Source organism: Leptosomus discolor, chromosome 5 (genome assembly GCF_034619465.1).
Source record: "Leptosomus discolor isolate bLepDis1 chromosome 5, bLepDis1.hap2, whole genome shotgun sequence".
NCBI lineage: Eukaryota > Metazoa > Chordata > Aves > Leptosomiformes > Leptosomidae > Leptosomus > Leptosomus discolor.
Window position 1 is genome coordinate 19439465 of NC_141395.1, and position 21143 is coordinate 19460607.

General features: G+C 37.7%; 1 protein-coding gene across 2 annotated transcripts in view; it reads left to right on the plus strand.

The window, feature by feature from the left end:
- SLC4A10 (solute carrier family 4 member 10) overlaps positions 1-20895 on the plus strand; it is a 121115-nt gene extending 100220 nt beyond the window's left edge. For both annotated transcript variants that reach the window (XM_086466115.1, XM_009958455.2), the window contains exons 16-25: positions 1533-1694; positions 1942-2055; positions 2580-2741; positions 5391-5642; positions 6917-6985; positions 9313-9486; positions 10133-10255; positions 13685-13752; positions 15414-15530; positions 20829-20895. In XM_086466115.1, coding sequence (XP_086322241.1) covers positions 1533-1694; positions 1942-2055; positions 2580-2741; positions 5391-5642; positions 6917-6985; positions 9313-9486; positions 10133-10255; positions 13685-13752; positions 15414-15530; positions 20829-20895 — 1308 coding nt within the window. The remainder of the gene's footprint in view (positions 1-1532; positions 1695-1941; positions 2056-2579; positions 2742-5390; positions 5643-6916; positions 6986-9312; positions 9487-10132; positions 10256-13684; positions 13753-15413; positions 15531-20828) is intronic.
- Positions 20896-21143: the final 248 nt, after the last annotated feature.

Consider the following 21143-nt stretch of genomic DNA (forward strand, 5'->3'; position numbering starts at 1 on the left):
TTTATTTTTTGCAAGCATCAACAGAAAATGTCAATTCTCCTGTTCTAGAGAACTGCAGTAGAAGTTTAGACCTAGTTGTCTGTAAATATTTGGTCAGTCTCACCCCACTATCTTTTTTTTTACTCCTCATTTCTTTCTGTTGTTTTTTATGTCTGATTGAAGTTTCAAGTTTCTGGAGATCTAGATTGGCACTCTCTCTTAAAAACAACAGTAGGACCAACAATTTTTTTTTTTTTGCTATCTAGGACAAAACAAGTGTGAGCAAAGTGTTTATTCTGGTGGTGACAAAGTCCTTTTCAGTAGGTATATGATGAAATTTGTCCCTGCGCTGTGCCAACATCAAGGTCTAGCTCAGGCCAGGACAAATTTTCTATTTGATGTCCCAGAATCTTGAGAATTTCTTCTCGATTTCCTGAATTTTTTTTTTTCATACCTGAAACCTTTATTTCATCGGTCAGAAGTGCATCATATTTATCCTAGGTTTACTGCTGTACCAGTATAAAAAGCTTTGCACTCCAGTGTCTCACAGCCATCAAATAGCAACTGTGGGTTTTTTTCAAGCCAGCCTTTGTTCAAAGCCAAAATTTCTCATAACATGTCAAGCCGCAGTGTTGTGACACGAGTCTGATGAGCCAATGACCCAGTTCATTTGATGCTAAAAGATCCTGATCTGGCAGGATGTTGCTGCCTGGAACCTCTGATTCTATGTGCTGTGTTTCTTTTTGCTTAATAAATGTAGCGGGGTTTCAGAAAGAGGAGGAGAGGCTTTCAAGTTCAAAGCCTGTAGCTCACATCTTTAGAGCTACTCTTTATTTCTCTGCTTGTTAACTTGGAACGAGTATGCTTTTAGACCACTAATGATGGTATTGGAGAGTTATTAGACATGTTTTCTACTGTATCTGCATGTTTGATCATGTATCGGATAGAATTAATGTTACAGATTTTGGGTTTTGCTGTACTTTACCAGATCGCTTTTTTTAAGAAAACGCTAATTTGTGGAATGTGCTGCCCCCATGTGGTATTAAATGCATGGGTCTCCTTTTAGGTTAATACTGTACATTTTAAGTAGTTTTTTCTTGAATGGCTTGGCTTGTGAAGTTAAAATTAAAAAATCAGTTCTTGAGAATGCACCAGGAGCAGCCTTTCTCTTGGTAGGTTTTGACCTTCACTTTCCTCTCTTGGAAGGAACTAGGAAGTGCAAATCTGTGTTTGTAAACAGAAAATAAGTAAGAGTCCTTGTTTAGTTTGAACTAAATCTGGTTTTATATTAATGACTTTATTTATGATATGTCTTAGTGACATCATCATTTAATACCGGTTAAAGAAGAGATTCTTTTGAGGGTTGAGAGTTTTCCATGCAGACTAGATACAAATGTTAAGAGTTTTAATATTTAAAAGAATAAATATCTAAAAATGATTTTGCTATTTCTAGTAGTACAATCTGCTGGCAATTGAGGAAGGTAATTGGAAAGAAAACATCAGTGTAAGCATGGATATTTTTCAGAACAATACTAATTTGCTCTCCTTGATAGGATTGTAAAAAGTTTCACGGAGAGTTTGTTGGACGAGCCTGTGGTCATCATGGCCCTTATGTTCCAGATGTCCTCTTCTGGTCTGTCATCTTATTCTTTTCTACAGTAACGTTGTCATCCACGCTGAAGCAGTTCAAAACTAGCCGATACTTCCCAACAAAGGTGTGTGCCATTTCTTTAATTCAAAAGTTGTCATTAGTCATATGTAAGCCTGAATGCCATCTGCATTGCAAATTCAATTAACTGCTGGTGAAGTGAACACTGCGTCTTTTCTCTGTTAGAAAATTGTATCAGAATAAGCATGGTTTTAGCTGTAAGCACAAAATGGCTTAAAACAGTGAAGAAAAATAAATCCTAAATCTCTCGTGAATGTTTTAGTTAAAATTATTGTTTCTCTCAATAATTGTAGGTACGATCTGTTGTCAGCGATTTTGCTGTGTTTCTCACTATTTTGTCCATGGTTTTAATTGATTATGCCATTGGGATTCCTTCACCAAAACTTCAGGTTCCAAATGCTTTTAAGGTAATTTGCTGATAAATTGCACTGCCTTATTATTTTGATGAAGTAGTGTGCTATAGTGGGTTTATGATAATTTTTTTATCATCAGGGAGTAGTGATACTAGTCTGAATTTTTTATGTTCACCAAGTACTATGCAACCCCTCTGATTAGTAGCCCATGTAAGTGAGCCTCTCTGTCAGACCCCTTCATGCTTCCTAACGTCTTCTGTGTGAGGACCAACATGGCTCAAATTACCCAAATTCTAGACTAATGTAATGTTCTGGGGCTCCTTCCAAATTCTGAGCTCATCATATCAAACACGACCAAGTCTGTAATATGCCAGATGATTTATTACATGTAATTTCTCTTTTTGATATCATAGGATGTTGAGTGGTTTTTCTGTGCTCTTACATAGATTGATTTTAAAGGAAATCATATCCTACTAATGTTTTTGTATGTATTCTTGTGAAGTTGAAATTTAAATAAACCTTAGAGTTCTGACTGGTCATGCATGACTTTCTGTTTGTTTGGTTGTTTTTTTTTATAGCCCACCAGAGATGATCGTGGCTGGTTTATTACTCCTTTGGGGCCTAATCCTTGGTGGACAGTGATAGCTGCTGTAATTCCAGCCCTGCTTTGTACTATCCTTATCTTTATGGACCAGCAGATCACAGCTGTCATTATCAATAGAAAAGAACACAAACTAAAGGTATTCAGTCAAATAGTTATATTTTCACTGTCATTTTCTGCTTCAGGTTACATAACATACCTTTGTCTACTTGAGTATGCTACTTTATTGTATGCTATATAGCACCCTTTAAATTGTTACGCTTTTTCTCTGTTGGTCTGTGTAGCACCTGTGCCCAGTGCGAGTGATTCGCTGCCTTACAGAAGTCTTTATGAATGTACTTTGGACCAGAGATTCTGAATCAAGAAAGTGCTATCCTCTATGCTTTATTAGAGTTATGATACCCGTGTGCCTAAAGAAAAAAATCTAGGAGTTGATAATTTCCTTGAGTACTATAATGTTAATTGCTTCTTCAGATATTGACGTCCATGTTTTTTTTAACACCTTTCCTATCTTAAAGAAGAAAGAAGAATAAAACTGAGCTTTAGAGGCACAATAGGTTCTTAGAACAACATAGGACAACTTCCTGCTCTGTTCTCTAACACTTTAGTTGCCTACAGATGGAGAGAGAAAAAGGGACATCACCCCTCTGAAAAACTGTTGGGCAAAATCTAGCAGCAGGTTTCTGTACATGTATATGCAGTGAGCTTAGGCTTTTTTTGACATACTTTTAATAAGCAGCAATCCAATCCCAAGTTGCTTTAGCAAATGCATTTGCAACCTTCACTTTGCACTGCCTCTTCTTGGATGATTGTGACATTTGATATGTTCTTTTTTTGCCCTCTTTGTCAGCCTGGCTCTTCATGTCAATCCATAGCATTGCATGTGGTTAACTTGACAGATGCAGGAATTTGCTGCCAAGCTTTGGAATGTGTTTTTTCAGCACTGGCATCTGGGAGTCAGATGGTCCTCCTGGCTGCCCCCTTGTCTTGCTGCGTTTTAGTTTTGCTGGGGTCTGGTGTAGCATCACCTGTTGCTATGCTTCCTTTTCTTCCCATATGTCAGGTTCCTCAGATCATGTATGAATGTGAGGAAATGCTCTCGGATTCTGTATGCATTAGCAGATACATTCCTCATAAATGTGTCAGGAGGTAAAAAAAGGTGTCTCTTAGGATTTAGGATTAAACTCTTTCTTTGAGTGCATTGTGCGTGTAACTAATATCTGTGTTTGACACATCTCTGAGTTTGTCAAGATGTGTCTTGGAGATACGACTCATAAGCACTTTTGGGGAGTGAGTGAAGGTTGCTAGAGTTGATTCTTTTCATTTTCTTTATATGAATTCCCCTTTTAAAATAATGTAAGCAAATAAGATGGCATTTTCATTTCGATATGTGGCTTACATTTTCATAAACCCAGACGCTTCCCATTTTAGAAGTAAAAGTTGTCTTCAGAAAGAAATGATTTGTTTGCTTCCAACTCGTTTTCCCCTCTTTTTTTATACTTCCCATAGCAAATTCTGAATAGTGCACATTTCAGCTTTTGGCAGTCTCTGTAGCAAACCCTTCCAAGTTTAGTTTAGTTACTTTTTTTATGTCAAAAGGCATTTGCATGGGTTTACAGGCAAAATTATGGTTCAACATATTCACATTGTTTGCATGAACATCACTGTTTCATCAGACCATGACACTGGATTTGTTGCCATATTGCAAAATTTTGTGGAGATAACTACCTACCTGACTTCTTAAAGGAAAATAGCTTGAGCTCCTGCTTGCAGCTGTGTGGTGGTCCTGGATGCTTACTAAAATTGAGAAGAAATATCACTCTCAGCTATGGTAACACATACCTATACAGCCAAACTTGATGCAAATCATTGGTAATTTTGAAGCGCAGGTTGTATATGCAGGTTTTTAAACGAATCTAAGTTTTGACCAAAGAGTTTTATCCACTAGTACAAAAGCAAAGCAACATCCTGCTGTTGGTAAATTTATGGAGTATTTGACTACTACAGAGATGATCCAAACCCACAAGTTTTGTACTAACTTCTCATATGAATGTTTATGATGCTACTTTTAAGTATTGAATAGTGAAACCAGTAAGATAGTACCTGATGATTATAGTTTAATTTCATGTATAGCTTAATTATAGTTTAATTTCTAGCTATCTGCTCTTAGATACAATGGAAGTACATTGGTGAAAACTTACTACTATCATGTGCTTACCATCTGTAAAAAGGATCAATGAGGTTTTATGGCTCTTTGTAGCATAAACTGACTTTGCAAACATTAAGAGGTTTTGTGTAGCAAAGAATCAAAATACATATTTTTCCGCCTCCTGTGTGAGGATGGATGGAGGGTCTATTAAGATTAGTGCAGTAGAAAGTTGATAGTGCAGCTGGGTGTTCTGCTTACTGTTATCCACAGAAGAGACTTAATTAAAACAGAAAATGTGTGTATTTTCCATCGTCTTATGAGTACCTCTTTTATAAGGAGGAAGGGTATTTGTTGCCTATTGTAAAGTGGATTTATGATATGTATACACTTAACTTGTAGCTGGAATGAGTCTAATAACATTCAGCATCTCCTGTGAACTAGTAGGAGTTCCCCTTAGATAACCAGTTTGCCATCGCTACTGACCCAACCTGGATAACACATAGGAGAAAGCTATTTTTTCCTACAAGTCACAATTTTTTTAATTGTCTCTAACTGTTCATTAGGAATGCCTGCCAGGAGTGTTCTCCTTAATTCAGATGTTATTTTATATCTTCTTGCTGTCATTACTTTTTTTAACAGAAAGGATGTGGATACCATCTCGACCTACTCATGGTGGCAGTCATGCTTGGAGTGTGCTCTATTATGGGATTGCCGTGGTTTGTTGCAGCCACTGTCCTCTCTATTTCCCATGTGAATAGCTTAAAACTCGAATCAGAGTGCTCCGCTCCAGGGGAGCAGCCAAAATTTCTTGGAATACGGGAGCAAAGAGTCACAGGGCTCATGATTTTTGTCCTTATGGGCTCATCTGTCTTTTTGACAAGTATCCTGAAGGTAATTTGGGGAAGTAATGAATAGCTAAAGAGTACTGCACTGCGCTGCACTGAACATTTCACTGTTGTTACTGTGTCATTTAATGAGTGTGCTTTCCAGGCACATTACTGACTAGCATAATGTTACACATGGATAATCTAAAGTGCAGTTCTGCCGAATAAAAAGGCTAGGGATATCTGACATTTCTAAACCAAAAACCTTGTAATGAAAATCTGGCCTGACAGAAGTCAAAGGGAATTCTGCCACTGACCTGCGTATATGAAGAGTCACCTTTTGTTTATAGTTTGGGCCCATGGCAAACTATCCTGAAATGATCTTGCTAAGTTATACGAATCAGTAAACTTATTTAGAAAATTTAAAAAACATTTAGTGATTTCTGCATAACTTAAAAATATTTTCACAGTTGCAAGAGAAGTTCTATGGTTCATTTCTCGGAAAGGAAAATGAAAAATTCTCTCGTGCTGCCTGCATAGTCAACACAGCTCACCAGTGTCCTGAAACTGGGTCTCTACTTAGACACATGTATAGAGCCATCTATATATATATAATATTTCTTTTAAGAATTATTTGGCCTTTGTGAAATCAGTGAGAGTTTTGCCACTGGGTTCAGTAAGATTGGTATTTAGACTTCCGTGTCGTTACAGTGAAGGCAATAAGCCCTTTGGACTTGTGCTTCCCAGTAGTATTTTATTAAATATATCATAAAACCTTCACTTGGAAAACACACAGAACATATGTTTTGTGTATTTACTTATCTATGGAAATATACCTATAGACTGTATACTGGAAGCCTGAACATTTAAAATAGTCTCTTACAAAATCATTCCATAAAAGTCATTCACCCATTTTTAAATGCTCACAGCACAGAACATTTTTTTTAGCAGTATGAATTATTCTGTGTGTATCTTGAACGTTTTTCTGAGAATTATAGCTTTACTATTCAGATGCTCTCCTGAGCAGTCTTTTAAGTATTTAAATATGTCTCAAACACTTTCATATTTCATGTAGTTGTTAATTTTATTATTAGCAAATAAAGTATATTGTAGTAACTGACCATGAGAGGAAAATAAAACTATAGAGCCAGATTCTTCTTTTGCTTTATGCTCTGAGAAACATTATTAATTTGTAATTGAGTGACTGAATTTACAACTTGTCTGATTAATGCAGGCATATGGCACTTTGAATTTCGACTGTTTAGAATGTCTTTCTAGAAACATTTAAAACTGTTAAATGGTATTTAATATGCTCTTCCCTTTCTCTGCTTGTTTGTGCAGTTTATTCCTATGCCAGTACTTTATGGAGTATTTCTTTACATGGGTGCTTCATCTCTAAAGGGAATTCAGGTAAAATGGATTTATGAAGAGTGTGTTACTGATGATGCTTTCTGTAAAATGTCTAGCTATACTTATTATGTATTATTTTATTATTTTTTATGTATAATCTTAAAGGAATGTTGCCAACCTTAAATTCTTGAAAGTGACTCACTTAAAAATGAAAATGGATTCTCTCTAAATAGAGTATTCCCTTTAGGTAATGTGCTCCAATTTTTTATTTTTTAGGTGCCAACTTTTTCTGTTCTTCCTTATTATCAAGGGAGTTTTGGCTGAGCCTAAAAACTGAGTAACAACTATCAGGAGCTCTTCCCTCTCCCCTGCCTCCCCGTTCATTTGCTTGCCTGCTGCCTTTTCAGCTTCCAAGTCCGTGCCTTTGTAGTGGTATGCTTGATCTTGAACTTTGCCTATATGAGGCTTTTGGCTAACTCGCTCTAAAACTAACATAGGTGAGATTTTAAAGGTATTTCCTGTGCAAATAAATGCCCCAAGCAGGGAGATGGAGCCATTGCAAGTCCCGTGCTACATAATTTCTAGCTTCAGGGATGAAGGGGAGTCCAGCAGAAGGGCAGCATTCCTGCAGTGGCCTTAAGCAGGAGCCCCTGGCAGAAGCCAGCCAGGCACCCCAACATTCAGGTCAGGGTTGGTAGTAGTATCCTGTGTGCCATTTGTCCTCGATGACTGCAGCGTTAAATGGCACGGTGTCAAATCTTTTAGCCCCTCTAACACAAACACTCGAACTTTCAAGTGTGCCTTTGTTATTGAAAGTTGAGGTATTGACACACCTTCCAAGACAATTGAGAAAGAACAATCACATGATGGAAACATGAATTATACTGTGCAAAAGGTTGTCAAATACGAAGAGCAAAGAAAATGCCTGATTGTTTCTTTCATTATATTTAAATTTTTGATTGAGAGTTAAAAATGTCTTGCTTTTTTTTACCTCTCTATTACTTAGAGGCAAAGCTGGCAACATCTCTTGGTTTTTTTGACTGTGTTTTATGTTCAGAGGCTCTTCTTTTATAACTTTGCCTAGCTTTTATCGTTTGGGTTGATATTCTAAGAAGTGTAGTTTGGTTTTTTCCTGAGATTTAGATAATTTCAATTTAATATGGTTCAGAACAAGGGTATGAGAAAGTATGCTATTGAGGAGTGTTTTTAAGGCATGCTAAAATCTGGCTATGTTTACTTGGAAAAGGGATAGCATCCCTCTCCCTTTCTACCTCCCCCAAGCTGGGACAAGGAATTGAGATTTGATAAGATGGCTTTTGTGGGAGGATGTGCTTTTTGCTGTTTCTGTGAAAGAGAAATCTGCTCAAATCTGGCCAAATTATAAGGTTTTTAAAAAAATGCAGTTTGCGCATGCTCAACAAAAATTCCAGAACCCTGAAATTCTTGAAGACTGTGTGAGTATAGCATGGCTTATCCGTGCAGGGAGAAATGGCACATCACCATCATCAATGTGCCATAGGAGCTGACACAAAGTCTCAGGTCAGTATGGAGCCAAATAGGTCTGAAAAACAAGACCCTCTCATGTACGTTCTTAACGGAATGGCAGTTGGCTTTCTGGCATTCTCTTTTTATCCCACAGCCTGGGATAAAGTGTCTGGTAAAGTACACTGGCAGGGGGGGAAGAGAGTTTCATCCACAGGAAATAAAAGACTGAAGAGATCTCTCCATGGTCAGCTTTTTGTGTGCTAAAGGAAGCAGAGCTCAATTGAAAAACAAAAGTTTAGAATGTATTGGAAAGGCCGTGTAATAGTGTGTATGCCCAACAGGATCAACGAGCTTCCATTCAGCTTGATTCACAATTAATTCAAGTCTACTCTGAAGCCTGGCTTTGCCTAACTATAAGAGTTCGTGACTTGAAATCTTAGCAGTACTATTTAAAAATAACTATTTTCTTTGTGTATAACATATGCAGTTACGGGCAGGATGTTTCCTGGAGTATGACTATACAGAACGTAATTCAGCAGAATCCAGTATCTCAGCACATCTGCAATAGAAATACCTAGGGAGACAAATGTGTATTACAATTGAAAGGAACTTAAGAAGTATGTCTAACCACATAATTAAACTTTACTTAAATAATATGATTCTCATTCTTACTCTGGTGGCTCAACTGGAGAGAAGATGAGTCCTTTACCACCCTTGGACTAGTATAGATTCCTGGTTCATGATTGTAACTGAGGTAGTCTTTTTTCTGTACCCCTGAACTTCTGCACAGTTTTTGCCTTTAGAACAACAAGCCAGATTCAGAGGACGTTCAGGATCTCTTAGGCAGCATAGATGATCCTAGAGCTCATTTTGATGTAAACTTTTTAAAATCTCTTTTTCAGCTTTTTGACAGGATAAAATTATTCTGGATGCCTGCAAAGCATCAGCCAGATTTTATTTATCTGAGGCATGTTCCTCTTAGAAAGGTCCATCTCTTCACTATAATTCAGCTGAGTTGTCTTGTGCTTCTGTGGATTATAAAGGTTTCAAGAGCTGCCATTGTCTTTCCTATGATGGTATGAAATATTTTTTATTTCCTCTATAAATACCTTTTCTTTTCACTTGTGGATAATTATTGTTGAAGAAAAAAATTAATTGTGGGCAGGTAATTACAATATTGCTTTGATTCAGTGTTCAAGGACAATTCATACTGTATTAAGTAAGGAAAAATTCTACATATAACCTCTAGTTTAAATCTAAGTTGCACTCTCTTTATATGTGTGGATAGTGCAACTGTATATTCTCTTAGGAAAAATTCTTTCTAAAAAAAATTAAAATTTATTTGATGTTTTTATTTAAGGAGAGGTGCTTAACCATTTTACAGAAAGAACATTAATTAAGGAGATTGTTCATTGCACTGAGGAACTTTACTGATAGTTCTGTATCTTGCTGGAAACTAAAGAAAAATCTATTCTGCTGCTTAAGTGATCTCTCTCTGATTATTTCACTAATTGAAAATAAAAGATTTCTGCTGACCTCAGTGATTGTTAAATGCTTCAAGCCATACTTCTGAACAAAGGAAGACCAGCTGTTGGCCTATCCAAATTAAAGGATAAAATTGTAGCTGTAAACTGTGGTCACTTTTGAAAGTATTCCTCTACAAGTGTATTTGTCAGTTTTACTTGCTTGATTTCCTAATTCTCTGAATTAATATCCTTACAGGTCCTAGCTTTGGTATTTGTCCGAAAACTCATGGATTTCTTTTTTACTAAGCGGGAGCTCAGTTGGTTAGATGATTTGATGCCTGAGAGCAAGAAAAAGAAACTGGAAGATGCTGAGAAAGAGGTGGGTCATGGTTTCAGGTTTTTTTGGTGTGTAGCACTTTAGCAAATTCTCCTTCAGACATTTAGAGAAAATTCTGTAAATAAGGCATATTCCATGCAACAGGCAGACTTGTTAACAGTATCCAAAGTGTAATATTGTCATTGACTTATTGCATAAGTCCTTTTAAGGTTACAAATCTAACAGGCTTAGGTGGGGATGTCTATTAGATGTAGATTCTTGAGCTGCCATACTGTCATATAGCACAGTATCTACAGTGCTCCTGGGGATTGCTCTTGAGACCCACTCAGATGATGTGCAGGGATGAACCTGTGTCTGTAGGAAAGCCCTCAGATGCCTGGGGCACTTTGATGCTGCACTGGGACTGGTCTCATCCCTGCTGGAGATGCTGAGGAGCACTGCAGAATTTAAGGGGCATGGCATGTCCCAGCTACACCTGAGCCATACATAGGTCACACCGCATCACCCTGTGCCCTCTCCACTCAGCAGTGTCATAACCCTGTGCAGTATCCCTGTTACACCCTGGCCAGCATTTTCCTTCTGTTCCCGCAGAAACAATTTGCTTCCACCTTCCAATGGAAAGGTCAGTGACACTACTTACCCCTGTTAACCAGATCCTCAAACTTACATTTTGCAAACTTAATTATAGCCTGTGGCACTACCACTTTAGTTGACTGTTTCAGATCCGGGCTCCTCATCTCCTTTCAAAGAATGTGGATTTGAGATAATTTCTTACAAACTTGATACAGGACAGATTCTTAACACGTTTCCACTTAGAATGTTCCTGTATTTTGGTAGTGAAACACTGGTCTTTCTGATTGTAGCTTTCTAACCAGTTTTGCATCTATTTGATAGTGTTTTCATCTAGCTACTTCTTCATTAATTGCTTGTTTGAATATTATACAGAACTGTGGGAATATAAAGTAACTTCACCTGTAAGGGATGGAGGTCTTTGTCCTTGGTCCCTGGTATCAGCCACCTGATCAATGTCAGCTGTTAGGAATCCTCAGTACTGGGCCCAAGTAAATGAGGGACAAATCTCAATGGAGAAACTCTTACCTGCAGCAGCAGTAGGTAGAATATGTTGGTGCCAGGTTATTTTAAATGGGTGTTGTGTGTCCTGTGTCAGCACTTTTGAATAGTAGCATGGTGTGAGGCTGTGGCAGCAGTGGGAGGTGAAGGTGCAGGTGATGCCATATGGTCTTGGCAGGCTGCGGTCACTTCTAGGTAGGAGTGCTTTGGGGACAGTTGTGCATATGACCTCTAAGATGCCCTGAAGACGTCTGCAAAAGCCCAGGACCTGTGATACATAACCTTTTGGTAGTACAAGGGTACTGCAAAAACCAGACAATGTGAATGGATAAATCAGCAACTTATTCTTAGGGATGCCCTGAGATGTGATATGAGACCAGTGAAATAGTGTGTGTAAGGGTTCCCATTGGTACGTCTATTTGCAGAAATAGGACATGAGTTAATAACTTGAACATGCAACTATGAAAACTAGATTTCTCTGCCTTTAGGATTTTTCTGTGACCTTTGACAACTCACTGCCTCATCTGTAACCTGGAGAACTGTAACTTTGCTTTCTTTGACACATTCAACATACTTTCATAGAATACATTTTGGGGATAAGGTTTTACCTAGGTGATAAACACCATGAGGATTATTTACTATTTAGTATGTGCCTGTAAAACTATCAGACTGAAATTAAAATACATGAGTCATTGTTTTCCCCCTTCAATTGAAGCAGACCAGAGTTGTTTCACCACAGGATCTGTTGTCATCACAATTCAGAATAACCAAGGTAGCTCTCTTCTTGTGGGTCTGGTTATTGGAAAGAATTCCTTGTTATCCTTGTGTTTTGGTTATATGTCACTTTCCTTCCCATGCTTGATAGGATGGCATCACAAAACAACTGGGAAAATCTACTGGTGTTACTTTATTTCATTCACTGTCTATTTTGAGAGGTTATTTTTACATATTTTGGCATTTCTAAATATTTGGAGCTATTATTAAAACTGTTCAACTGTCAAAAACTTATGAAGCTGTGAAGCCTGGTAATAAAACTTCTGACATGTAGCCTAAGGAATTAATTGGAGAGATGCTATCACACGGCTTTTAAAAATAGAAGTATTCTACCCACAAGAATATTCAGAAATACAGTTGACAAGCTCTGAAACTTATTTGATTGGATCCTAATTTCATCACTTAAGTTGTTTTTATCTTTTTAGGCCATGTTTTTCCAAGGCTTTGTACATTTATAGTGGATATTATACATGCCTTCTCCTCACAGACCTCCTTTGGAAGCCACTTTGATGTTAATCAATTAAGTCTTTTTGAGACAGGAATGAACAAAGTGACTTCTCCCTTTTGGAGAAAAAAACGTTGTAACTTTAAAAATAGTTGTAATAGTAAAACATAGAAAAAACAAATATCTGTGCAGAGAGGACTTAAATTCTATTATTTTGGAAAATTGTACTGGCTTTTCCAACTAATACCAACTTACCAGTGTGTGTGATGCATGGGGTTTGGGGTGATCTGCCAGAAAATGGTAAGCTTTGCTTTTTAGGAGAGCCAACTCACACCTTCAAACAGGCACCAAGGTAAACTGTTACAAAGCCATCTAATACAGGGAAGATGCAGAGGTCTCTGGGTGCCTGTTATGCTCATACACACACATTGCAACAGTTTAGGACAGGATTTGATGGTTACATTCAGGTGAAGGCACGTTAACCTCCTGGCTGCGGTTTCCCTCACCTAACAGGGGTGTGAGCCTTGAGAATCCTCCTGTGGAGCCTTCAGTTGATGTCTGAAAGACAGAGACTTGTTTTCTTTCATTCTTGCAGGCAGGACATGGTGCTCGAGGGGTGTTGTTTTGTTCTCCCCTGCCCCCAAGATACATTTTCTAATTTGTAATTCTTTCATAAAAAGATTTGTGGTGGATATGTCTCCTAGTTCCCTTCACTTCTTCTTACTCATAGAAGTTTTTCCCCTCTTCAAGTGAAAATTACTTTTGGTGTCTTGTTTCCACACCTTTCACTGCAATAAAATTTTATCAGTATTAAAACTGTGGGCCCAAACTTAAATTTGACTTCCCTAATTTTTGCTTGGTAACATTGCAATGTATATATCCCGCTATGCATGATATTTAAAATTCACCGTACAGTTGCTCATTCAGCGTTACTAATTTTTCTCTCTTGCTACAAAAGTGTCCCCTCTATTTGGCATTGAAAAATAACATTAAGTGAAGATGCACCTTTCAAAATAGAGGGTTTTAAAAGTCAAATATTTAGATTAAAAGAGTTGAAAAGTATCTTACTTTAAGAACTTCAGGTAAATACTTAATATTAAAGGGGAAAGAGGATTAAAGTACATAAATTTCACTTTTCACAACAGCATATCCTGTCTCATGTCTAAATTCCTTTTTTCTAGGAAGAGCAAAGTATGTTAGCAATGGAAGAGGAAGGGACTGTTCAGTTACCACTAGAAGGACATTACAGGTAAAATATACCTTTCCTCTTTTAGGTGAGTTGCAATTAAACAAATAAAATAAACATGCCACAATGTTTATTCTTAATGCTTACTGAATGTCAGGAGGATGCTTGTCTGGTACAGATAGGTGAACTGAACTGTATACTGCAGCATTTACGAGCTCAGCCCTTTTCTAGTCTATGTGATCTCACAGTCCCTAGGAAAAGGACACACTAGTTGAAGTTTTGCCTGGGGCAAGACTGCAGGATCAGGCCATTCATAATGAACCTTGGCTTCTGACATGCACAGTGGGAAAGGAAGATGTAGAGCAGGTCAAAGCCTTCACCCTGATGCTAGCAGGGAGCCAGGAAAGGTTTTGAACACACCCCAGAAAAACTAGGTTCTTGCAGTATTACCTTTTAAAACATTCTAATTAAGATCCTATCTATGTGAGATAAGTGAATCAAGAGCTATCAAGGGTAGATAAGGCATAATGCAGGGCTGACACAACTTAAAAGCATGAAAACCTATGTTATAGATACTAATACACGTGGCCAGCCCATAAGGACTTACTCTCATTTATAGCTTTCAGAAAAAAAGTTCTTAATAAAAATTTAAACTATCTCGTGATAGTAACCTCTGGTTAATGCGAGTTCATAGGAACACTGTCTCAGGGTGCCCTCTCTTGTATTTTAACACGAAGTTACCCTAATGTCTCCTAAGGCAAATAACTGTCTATGTCTGAAAAATCCCAGCCTATTTCTTACTTTTGATTCATCACACTTCTGATGGTCTGTTTTTTAGTTCTTTCGTTCTTACCTTTTTGTTCTATTTTACATGAGCACTACTTAGCTTAATTTATCTTGAGGTGTGATCTATAGTGTGTTTACTTAGGTAGAGTTGCCTGGATAACAGCTGACTTTCTGTACTGTAAAGGTCGCAGTCCTACAGCTAAAAAAGAAGAATCAGGATGTTGGTTGATAAAGTGGTTCCCCAAAACACCATGAAAACAGGTTTACTGAGGGCTTACTGAATGTCAAGCCATACGTAAACCATGATACCAGGAATAATGTACGGGCAGGCCCTAAAAAGATTTAAGACTTTATTATTCTGAAGTGTATAAATACTTATTTGGAGCGGTCCAGGTAAAGTTAAGGGCATAATGACTATAAAGTGCTGCTTAAAGCTGTTGATTAGCTTGTTTAATTGGGGCATTTTTATTAGATCTCTTAATTCTTTGACTTTGTTAAGGTTTTTGATTGCTTTTAAAATAGTTTTAAAAGCAACTGGAGTTTCAGAGAATAAGTACTATGAGAACTGTTAGGAACTGTTACGATTCTTGTTTAATCCAACTGTGCCATTGGCATGCTGTGAGATCTTGGATGGTATTTAATTTCACAGTTCCTCATTTTTCTCTGTCTATTAGTTGGAAGTGACACAATATATTTTATTGATGTTACTGTGATTATTAATTGCTGTTGGAGGAAGAAAATACTAAAAAAAGTGCTAAGATGTTTTAAGAGAATATTCAGGTTGTTGAGGATTTTTGATGTTTAACGTAATTTCTTAACTTGTATCGCACTTATTTATTGTCATAACTATTAGTTTGCAAGGACTTTTCTAGAGTTAATAACTAACAAATACTGATTGCTCATTGTTTTATTGTGTATTTACTTTTATTCTTGCCTAGAGATGACCCATCTGTGATAAACATTTCTGATGAAATGGCAAAAACTGCTGTTTGGAAGACATTGTTGATATCCTCAGAGAATGCAAAAGATAAGGAGTCAAGCTTTCCTTCTAAAAGGTTTTAAATTTTTTTACTGCATTATACTTTATAATATTGTAACATTTTGATAGGGATTAGAAAGATTTCTAGCATCTTGCAGTTTTATTTCTTGAGGTTTCCTTTTACTTATGTCCAGTCATAATATTGAGCTCAAAACACAAATTCACTATTTATTTAAGAAAAAAACCCCACCACAAATATTTGCATGCTATTTAGTTATGCTACAGTGGAAAATGAAGTTGAGCATGCCTGATGCTTGTGTAATGAACCACCAGCCTACACCTGGATATTGCACAACAGCTGTTGTGTTTGTTCTGCTTGCTTTTGTTCTTTCCTCTTGAAAAAGAAGTGGTCCTCACTGCCCTGGAAATATTTATATGAAGAACCCAGTACTCTGAATGCAATCTGCTATTTGGAGTGAAAACAATTTTAAGATTGCATCACTTCTTTTCATTTTTCTGCCTACTTCACTTGTACTCGAAACAGTTAAATACTTTTTACATTTTAGTCCAGACAAATGTAAAATGAAGCCATGATGTTTTATCTGTGCTACAGAGTTATTGTGGAATTAAGGAAATAGTAAATACAAGCAGTGTGATTTTAAGAGAAATTTTCCCTCTGTTTCCATATATTTTAAATTTAACTATTTTCTACTTAATTGTTTCATATCACATTTTTGTCAAAAGCTCCCCTTTCTAATCACTCTAGAAGATGATTCCCCAAAGGTAAGACCCCGTCCCCCATCCTTTTTCATGATTGTATCTTCCAGTTCAAAATGGTGTCACGTAGGAACCCAAATGACTTGACTTTGTGTAGTTTTTGGGGAGACAGAATGGTAAGCAATTGCAAATAGGAATGTAAAATGTCTTCATTAAAGTAATTAATATTAAAATTTGAAATGTATTGTGTATTAACAATAGAAAATGTAGGTGTAGTATACTTAAATGTTAAATTGAATTTATTCCTAGAATTCTTTTTCATAAATTCTTTGACTTTTTTAAAATATAAAATTATATTCTGCCCATTTCTAAATCTAGTTTTCAAAACAATCTCCATGTTTGAAACAGCTAGTCATTGTTTTATGGTGAAGAGATGCAGTAAGAGAAAAAATGTTGTAGTGAAATAAGTTTTTTAATTTTGTCACCCCAAAACGGCATGCTGCCTTTCAGTGTTGTTCCTTTCCCTGAACAGCATAAATGAGACGAACAGTTGATGACTAGAGAATCTTCACTTCAGGCACCTATGGAGCAGCCCACTGATCTGATCATTTCAATGCCATTTCACTGACAGTCAAAGCAGCAGTGTAGTTCTGATTTGCCTTCTACCCTACACATGGGCTGAAAAGGATCTTGTCACAGTGAAATCAGCGTGGGGCATAGGAGAAGGATGCACAATAGGGCTTTATTACCTTACATGCCTCTGCTCTCCAGGCTGTGAAAGTGTGGAGAAAGAGAGGAAACTGATATGGGACATTCACAGCCACTGGGTATGCAGTAGCTCTAATTTTCTGGTGGATGTTGCTTTCTTTGGTGGTGTGATAGATTATGGAAACATGTACTGTTTTTACCTGAGATTTTCAAACACCCTTTGAGTGAAGAGCATCCACATAGAGCGTGGCTCAGACAACATGGGCAAAAGATGATTTGGCTTTTCCATTGCGGTAAAATAGGAACTCATTTTCCAATGAGCTCACTTTCAATCTGTTCTTGGATCTTTGCTTATGAAAACAAGGACTCTCCTCTGCCCCGGTGAGACCACATCTGGAATATTGTGTCCAGTTCCGGGTCCCTCAGTTCAAGAAGAACAGGGAACTGCTTGAAAGAGTCCAGCACAGAGCCACAAAGATGATTAAGGGTGTGGAACACCTCCCTTATGATGAAAGGCTGAGGGAGCTGGGCCTCTTGAGCTTGGAGAAAAGGAGACTGAGGGGTGACCTCATCAATGTCTATAAATATGTAAAGGACGAGTGTCAGGAGGATGGAGCTGGGCTCTTCTCGGTGATGTCCAATGACAGGACAAGGGGCAACGGGTGCAAGCTGGAGCACAGGAGGTTCCACATTAACATAAGGAAAAACTTTTTCACTATGAGGGTGACAGAGCACTGGCACAGGCTGCCCGGAGAGGTTGTGGAGTCTCCTTCTCTGGAAACATTCAAAACCCTCCTGGATGCGTTCCTGTGTGCCCTACTCTAGGTGGTCCTGCTCTGGCAGGGGGGTTGGACAAGACGATCTTTTGAGGTCTCTTCCAACCCCCTAACATTCTGTGATTCTGTGACTCAAGTGAAAAGGAACTAAGGGATCACAGGTTTTACAGTTTTAGGTACGAGTGTCCTGTTGTAAAGGCAGAACCTCTTAAAGAATCTGAAATCCTGCTTTTTCTCGTCTCAGATTGCCAGACAGAAGTAGATTCAAAGAACTTCAAACCGGGAAGGCTTGCTTTCCGATAAGCAAAACCATAGACAACATTAATCTTAAATCATATTAGAGACAGAGCTAAAGAAACATTACATTCCTAAATTCATGTGTCATTACATGAAGTTAATTATTAAGTCATAGGTAAGTACTGAGAAAAAAGGAACCTTGGAATGGTAGCAGTTGTAAGGATAATTTTTGCCAATCATCAAGATCACCAGTATTACATTACACAGTTCCCTTCAGTGGGTGGTATGTTACCATAGGAGGGGGGAAATCACGTTGTTTTGAAATTAATTTTACTGATGTCTTTCGAAGTTCAACTGCAGAAGTGTTTAGTACTCCTTTTCCTGTTGTCAGGTCTGCTTTCTTGTGCTAATATCCTAAAATATTATTAAATGGGGATAATTAAATTATGATACTGTCCTATGATTTCATAGAATCACAGAACGGTTTGGGTTGGAAGGGACCTCAAAGATCACCTAGTTCCAACCCCCCTGCCATGGCAGGGACACCTCCCACTAGACCAGGTTGCTCAAGGCTCCATCCAACCTGGTCTTGGACACTGCCAGGGATAATGGATTTCATGTGATGCCTTTTACATAATGCACTGATCGATAATACATGGGGTGATTTCTGGAATATGTAAAATGTGGAAGTTCTTCGTACTAATTAAATAGTAAGTTGAATTGGCCAATGAAAGACTGGGCAATAATAAACTAAGATCATCTCCAAAGAGAGATGGTAGGCAGGAAGGGTTTATACAAATGACTTCTCAGGCTGATGCATGGATAGCATCTAGCATAAGCTCTGCCCTGCTCCTGCTTTATGATGCAGTATAGTGTGTGACAGCTCTTACTTCCCAGAGTCGTAACAGTATTTAAGTGTGTAAAGAGGGGACTGAAAATGAGATTTATTTAGTCAACTGTTGCCTAACCATAGAGGCACCTGAACTTTAGAATTTTCCAACCTTAGTTTTTCATTATTATAATTCCTAGGGAACAACTAAAGGTCTGCTTTTGAGCCTGTCTTGGTAGAACTGAACACCAAGGCACCTACCTGAAACATAGCCCTCTTTGGTACATGTAATTAAATATTCCTCTGTCTTTGCTTATAATATTAAGCCCCTCAGATAGCAATTTCAAAACATATGCAGAAGGTCTGACTATGTATAGAAGGTAGTCCTAGATGGTCTTTTAAAGTATTGGAGAAGGGGGCATCTATCACTTTGTAGATGGTGGTATGAGTTCCCTTCTCTACCTGATGATATGCAAATCTCACATCCCAAACCTTCCTTCTCAAGCTTGTTAAACTACTCCCTTGGTAGGGAGGAAGAGAGCTCAAAGTCCCTTACAGATCCACCAGTTATGTGTCTTACTGGTAAAAGACTGGACTTGTCCTTTTCTTTTCAAATTTCTCAAGGCATTAAAGCCCACATCTGCAGGAGATGCTCAGAGATGTGAATCCTAAATAGAAGGAAGACTTTCCTGGTATCACAGAGGCACCTAAAACCTGGAAATACTATAGACTGTAAGGCACACAACATATCCTCAGTGTTTGCTTTTACTAAGCACAGGTAACTCTCTGCCTGCTGTACTGCTGCACTTTAAATTCACCCCCCCAGGAATTTGCTTGCATACCCTTTGTGTGCAGAAAGTATAACCTACCCAATTCTATCACTGTTCCACAGAAGGTGACAGATTTGGCAGTTGGAAGTGGCAGAAGTTGGTATTCTCTAGCTATTTCCATTAACACCTCTGGAAGCTGCCATAGGCATAGAAGTAAGCTTTGGCTGAACTGAATGGTATCCTCAAAGCAATTTTTATGTGAAGAAAAATGTCAGATGATTGTAAAATTGTGCATGAATCACCTTAAGAATTTGAGAATTGATCTTGCTTTCTTTAAGCCTTGTGTAACTCAGCCTATTTCTCATTCATTCTAGTTAAGGAATTATTCCCATGAAACCTGGTAGGTTATGTTCTTGACACAGGTTTGTTCTCAGAACCATCTTTTTTTTTAGATACCCTGCCACTCTTTGTTGAAGGCTTGATTTGCCTGTGTTGTGGAAGCCTCTCTGCATTTTCGTAGTGTGATTGAAACTCATTGCAAGAACATGACTTTTTATTTATTTACGCTGTTGTAAATTAGGGCCCTCTTCACAAAACAACCCATCTGCTTTGCACATATATTGCTTTCTGTAGGCAAATCAACAGTGAAATCAAATAAACGACTGGAAAAAAGTTGAACTCTGCTTCAGAGTTCTTAGTTATCACTTTTGTATGATCTTTCAGGCTTTTTTTTTTTTTTAAAAAAAAAGAAAAAGTTATTTCCTTATAACATATACATGAGGAAGTAAGTATTAAGCTCCAAAGGGTGAATATTGTCACTCCCCATCCCTCCAGCCTTCTCCTGCTCTCCCCAGTCAAGACTGAAAGCCAAAATTATGGTTGGAAATTGGCTTTCACTGCTCTAGTTCAGAAACATTCCTTCTAAATGTACATTGAGTAACAGAATACACTTTAAAGACAAGAAATACTTATTGCGACCTCTTGTTTGTGCCATTTAAGAAAATGCCGCTATTGTCTGAGAACTCTGTACCGTTACCAATTAGCAGTTGTATTTGCAAAAAAAAAAAAAAAAAAAAAGGAAAAAAAGTGGCTACCTTTGCTTGCATGCTGGCTGACCTGTCTGTCTGTACATCTTCAGTTCTCCACCTACCTTGTCACTAAAATGCTGCCTGATGTCTTCTGCACCATTCAGCACAGAAACTTCCATTTGCTACCCAGTTTGTGCCATGCAGCATGAAAAATTAATTAAAATACCAGTGCAATGTTGGTTTTTGGGTAGATCATTAATGTACATGGTAGTGCTGCTGTAACTTTTTTTTTTTTCATTCTTTTCCTAGTGCTGAAATCAGAAAAGAGAAGAAAGCTGACTCAGGGAAGGGTGTGGACCGGGAGACTTGTCTATGACTTGTTCTTCAATTAATTTTTTTATGAACGAATGACAGGAGTGCCACAACTGCGAAATATAAATGATTTGACCTTGTAACTTTTGTCTTTCATCTCAAACTAGCACAGGTAATGTAGTGCAATATTTGTCTCATTTCACCTTGTCTACCTGTCTACATTGTCTGGTATCTGTGTAAAAGTCTGCAGTAGCCAATGCAAAAAATCTTCATGTTCTTTGCTGATATTGGCCATTTATCAGTATTCGTATC